Source organism: Geospiza fortis, unplaced genomic scaffold, assembly GCF_000277835.1.
Source record: "Geospiza fortis unplaced genomic scaffold, GeoFor_1.0 scaffold54, whole genome shotgun sequence".
In the NCBI taxonomy this organism is placed as follows: domain Eukaryota; kingdom Metazoa; phylum Chordata; class Aves; order Passeriformes; family Thraupidae; genus Geospiza; species Geospiza fortis.
In genome coordinates this window covers 6274034-6279288 of record NW_005054301.1, presented here as the reverse complement: position 1 = coordinate 6279288, position 5255 = coordinate 6274034, and the positions used below count along the sequence as shown (strand labels likewise).

Here is a 5255-nt window from a genome sequence, read left to right as displayed (position 1 = left end):
AGCTGTGGTGGATTTTTTTAAAGAGACCACTGCTGACAATTTTTACTTGCTAGTATCTGATTAAGCATCAGCTCTAGTCAGTCAGAAGGGATCTCTCTAGGGGGAAACATTATATCATAATGTGTACAGTCCTAACTGACCCCTGTATTTTTCAGTTTCTCCTTCTGAAAAACTAAATTCCAACCAATTCTGCTGTATTTGGAATAACTGGTTTCAACAAGCAGGAAGGAGAAACCCTTTCATTTACCTTCTCACGGAAGTGCCAAGATCCTCCTACCACTACAGCATGTGCCTTGAAGTCACAGACACTGATATCTCCAGTACCACACATAAGCAGCTGAAAGGCAAGAGACTGCAGTCAGAAAGTCAGGAGCCCAGGAAACAAAGCAACAGCTACTTTGCAAATTGCAGATGTTTAAAGTGCTCAGACAAGAAACATTTTAGTTTTTTCCCAGATCCAGAAAGCACTCAATTTGTCAGACAGGAGGGGAAGTAAATGTAGAGCTGCTTAGGGAGGCAGCAATTACCTCAAGCTCATTCTCATCAAAAATAGCCAGGAGGTTCTCAGGTACCAATTCATTAAGACCTGGAAGAGAAGAGCAGCATGTGGTATGCCCTGGGACATAAAGGCAGAGAGGAGCAGGGAGCAGGCAGCATGTTACCTTTCAGGAAGTGATCCACCTCCTCTCTAACCTGATTCGCCAGCCTGTACTGTGCAAGCAGATTTAGGTACAAGATTTTGTTCTCATTTGTCACTGGTACTTGAGCCCCTCCTGCCACTAGTTCTACCACCTGAAAACAGAAAACTTGACATGAGTGTGACCAGTAGCATTCCCCAAACCTGAACTCCCATCCACAAAAAAAACAAGAAAGGAGTTACTTCTCAGAGTAAGCTCAATTTTCTGGGGCACATTAGAGCTACCACTGCTGCAGGTAGTAGGGGTTAAACCTTCCCACTTTCAGGAATTGCTTCCCTCACCTTCTCCAGCTGTCCTGTTTTGCTATACTTCTCTTCAGCAAAGACCAGATCCATCTCACTCACATCATTGTTCAGTATGAAGCACACTTTGGATTTATAAAATTCTGGGTCATCCGTTTCAAAATACTGTATGAAAGAATAAGAAAGCAGGGACATAGAAGGAAGAACAAAAACCCCCTTACATTGTTAGCCAGAATTCTGGGTCTGCTACTACACCAACATTCAACTTCTCCCCAAACCAGCACAGGCTTCAGTAGACAGGGCTGGGCAGCTTTACCTTGTAATGCATGCGAAGCCCTATGATCTGCGCCAGGAAGGAGCGGGTGAAGCGAGCCCGGACCAGCTGCTTGTAAGCCCCGCCCAGAGACGACTCATAGAGACACTTCCCCACCAGCCGGCCCGCGAACTCGTAGACTTTGAGTCGCAAATACGTGGGGCGCCCTGGGTTCGGATGCACCTGCAAAGAAACAGCAAGTGAAATATCCAGCTACCAGACTGACCAGCACAAATAGCAAATATGGGACCATTTCAACTCACGATATCTCTCAAGCTGGCCAAGGAGCTTTAGTGTGATGTCCTCTAAGCCAAGCATTAGAAATAAAATGCCTAAGCCTGTGTAGGAAGAACGTGAAATGTTTCACATGCACGGGAAAGAAGCTGTATGAGAGCAGAAATGGATTCTGAAATATTCAGACCCAACAAAACCAATAAACACTTTGATGTCACCTCCTCTTGCCCAAAAATCCAGCCTTCCCTGCTGACTTGCCACCCTTTACTGCTCATCCAGCCAGTTCTTTGACACTTCAGTGGGTTAAGATCATTAAGCAAAGCTTTGAGAAAGGCACTGGAAGTGATTATGGAAGCAATCTAAAGAAGAGTAAGGTAGCACAGCACTTAACAGCAGCATTGTTTAACCATCAGTGGTCACATTTCTGTGCATTCAGCATAGGAACTACAGACTCACCAAGGCCTGGTTGTTATCACTAAAGCGAGTAAACAGTTGATTGGTGGTATCAAATAATGCCTTACAAATGAGCTCAAACCATTCTCTGCGTGGACCTCCCCAGTCCAGAGCTACAAAATAAAACAAGCTTGGTCATCCAAACTGGGTCATCAGTTCAAGAGTTTCATGCATCCTGCTCAGTATTACCCAACACAAGAGTTTATCACAATGAACAGCTCTGTAGCAACGTGGCAGTAAGCAGGGACTGCAAAACTATGGGTTCTTCTCCCAGACCTACTCCTAATTGTTTTTTTTGTTTGGTTGGGTTTTTTCTAGGGCTAGAGGGGCAGGATTTACATAAGGCTTCAGGCCCCTCTGTGAAGTAGCTCTAGAATAAACCAGCAGGAGAATTCACTAACATCTGTGAGAAAATAAAAGGGCTGGAAAGCCACAAAAGAATGGACATACTACAAGAAACCAGAATTTCAGACTAAAACTACTCCACCATCATTCCTTTTGCTTCCTCTGCATATATATTCACAGGATAACTTACCTTCTTCATCCTGAAAAACCACTTCAAAGTTTTTGCTCCAGTCAGAAACAGAAAAATTTCGTGTTGCTTTAAATGACTGAAAAACAGAAGAAAATAGCAACAACCATTATTGCTTGGCACCCCATACCCAATATGCAGTCCTGTACATTGAATGGGCAAACGTAAAACCCCAAAAGCCTAGCACTTGAAAGTATAAAAAGTAAAAATTAGAAACAGCTAAGGTCTAATTCTTATCTGACAAAGCCACAAAACCAATTCCTCATTTTCTGTTATGAGACATTACCCACATAAAATACAGCTCATCTTAAAACCAGTGTGAGGTCTTAGCACAGAAATATCACTCTCAAGGCTGCAGTAAAGTATTGTTTGAAGTATTAAAATGCCTGTGGGAAGGAGCAATTTCTGTAAAGCACTTTCAGCCCACGAATTGGATTTAAAATAGGAATGTTTCAAAGAGCACTACAAAATAGCTTGAAGAGAATTACTGAGTTCATACTTACAGCAAGTCACGATGCAAAAAGTAATAAAATACCCCAAGTGTCTAAAATTTCCAGTGCCCTGATTCTGGACTCCAGGTAAAGAAAATTAAAAAAGCTACATGGTAGTCTTCAGTCACACAGGTAGTTTTGGCTTGGTTTATCCTCAAACAGGTTAGAGCATCATGCTATTCACATCTCTGGACTGAACACATCCATTGTGCCTATCAACCTTGGTCACTAGAGCTTATATTTATTTTTATTATTATTATCATCATCATTATTATGGCACTAGAATTATTTTGTCTTACTAGACTGTAACAATGCTCAAGACAGTGCAGGAATTTCCAAAATAACAGGAAAAAGTAGTCATGGAAATACTGCTTAGAAATGAAGTAATTTTGTCCAAGCTATTAACTGAAACATAATCTCATAAACACTGCAAGCTGGTACATGCAGAAAATATTCTGAAACACAAATTTACTGAGTATAAATCAAGGGAAATCCCAGCCATTCCTGTTTTCCTCAGAAATGTTCTTTCCATCTTTGCAACATTACTGTTGTGAGACACAGGGGGAAACAATAAGTCAGGATAACTGCTTCCCCAGCATACAAAGTATTTAGAATGTCACATAAGAACTGCATTATATGAATGACTAAGTTCTATTTTGGAAACACAACAGTTCAGGTCAGATGTGGTGAAGATTTTATTAAGGGACTCTACAGAATATTTTATCCTCACTGTGAACCACTACTAGTAGCCTGTTGATGCAAGAGTTTCATTGCATGCAGGTCAGCAACATCTGACTTGACAGCTTATCTTGCTGAATGGCTCTGTGCCAAAAAACAGTAGATAAAGACTCAGGAGCTCTACGTTCTGCTCCCATATCTAGTCCAGGTAGACAGTCCTTCTCCAGGCCTTGAGTTCCAATGTAAAGTAGGGACAGAGTAGCATCAGTAGATTTCCTGCTTTTGCAGGCTACGAATCCTTTTACAGAATCACTCAAGTTGAAGAAAACATCTAAGATCATCAAATCTAACCTTTGACTGGTCCCTACATTGTCAACTAGACCATGGCACTAAGTGCTACATCCAGGCATTTCTTGAACACTTCCAAGGATGGTGACTCCGCAACCTCCCTGACCAGTCCTTTCCCATGTTTAACAACTCCTTCTAGAGCTGCCTGCTGGCATCTGCCTTGAAACACAGGGACTAACCATTTTCAGCACAGCTGCCCTAGCACATTCCAGTCTGGACTTCTTTAGACCCTGAGCAGAATAAGAAGGATGCAGGAAGCCCTGGCTAAGGTAGAATGACCCGTTCACTCACCGACTCCAGCAGGCAGTGGCGGCTGACCTTCAGCGTGACCTTCGAGTGAGGTCTTTTCATGTGCACCTGACGCAGCTCTCGCTGAAAGAAGTTCACTTTGTCTTGGAAGGTTTCAGAGCCTCCTGAGAAGAGTGACAATTTGGGTGAGGCCTGAGATGTCAACACCTCAAACACCTACAGAGCACTCCTAAGATTAACTGCACAGATCAGCTTTACAGCCCAAAAGTGCATTTACCATGGCAAGGTTTGGAGACACAACTCTCAAGGTAGTTTTGCAATTAATCTTGCTGGTATTCATACTCACAGGTGCACTTTCAAAGAGCCTGACAGAGAAGCCAAGCTGAAAAGGAACAGCTGCTGTGATGAAGTACATTCACTGGAAGCACCAATAGGAACAGAGCATGATACTCCAGGAACCAGAGTTCTCATCAGAAGTCATTCAGTGCCAGCAATCTTTATTCCCCAGGGAAACCAGCAGACCCAAGTGCTAACTTCCTGACTACTGTACCCACCTCACTGTCCCTTTACCTATGTTTTTATGCAGAGAGCGAATGAAAGTGGCTGCCAAGATGTTCCTCTCCTTGCAGCTGAGCTCCACAGGGGGTTGGATTCCATCATCCACCACCAGTGTCAGTAATTTGTGCACAGGATCAGGACCAAGGTATGAAAACTAGCAGCAAAAAGATGCAAGAAAGGGTAAACCCATCATGCAGAAGGCACAGTATGTCCAGTAGACAGAGCAACACTACCTGTGCTTTTAAGACTTTCTCTGCTCCCTGGCATGTATGCAGTTAACAGGAAAACTATTTCAAGCATCCAGACTCCATTTAGGAAGCTGCTTTAAACTTCACACACAATTCTGAGGGCTTCAATGGACACAATCACAGCATTTTAGGAAGGCTATGAGCAAAATAACCGAGAAAAATGCAAAGGAATCAAGATTTTTGCCTAGCATTGGGACAAAGGCAGGAAAGA

General features: G+C 42.9%; 1 protein-coding gene across 2 annotated transcripts in view; it reads right to left on the bottom strand.

The window, feature by feature from the left end:
• Positions 1 to 5255, bottom strand: part of AREL1 (apoptosis resistant E3 ubiquitin protein ligase 1) — an 18048-nt gene that overhangs the window by 4154 nt on the left and 8639 nt on the right. For both annotated transcript variants that reach the window (XR_004082648.1, XM_031064428.1), the window contains exons 9-17: positions 4809 to 4950; positions 4281 to 4402; positions 2476 to 2551; positions 1944 to 2053; positions 1257 to 1436; positions 980 to 1105; positions 663 to 792; positions 528 to 586; positions 248 to 337 (exon numbers count right to left, since the gene is read on the bottom strand). Coding sequence is in view for 1 of the 2 variants with exons in the window: in XM_031064428.1 (XP_030920288.1) it covers positions 248 to 337; positions 528 to 586; positions 663 to 792; positions 980 to 1105; positions 1257 to 1436; positions 1944 to 2053; positions 2476 to 2551; positions 4281 to 4402; positions 4809 to 4950 (1035 nt within the window). In the remaining variant the exon portion in view is untranslated. The remainder of the gene's footprint in view (positions 1 to 247; positions 338 to 527; positions 587 to 662; positions 793 to 979; positions 1106 to 1256; positions 1437 to 1943; positions 2054 to 2475; positions 2552 to 4280; positions 4403 to 4808; positions 4951 to 5255) is intronic.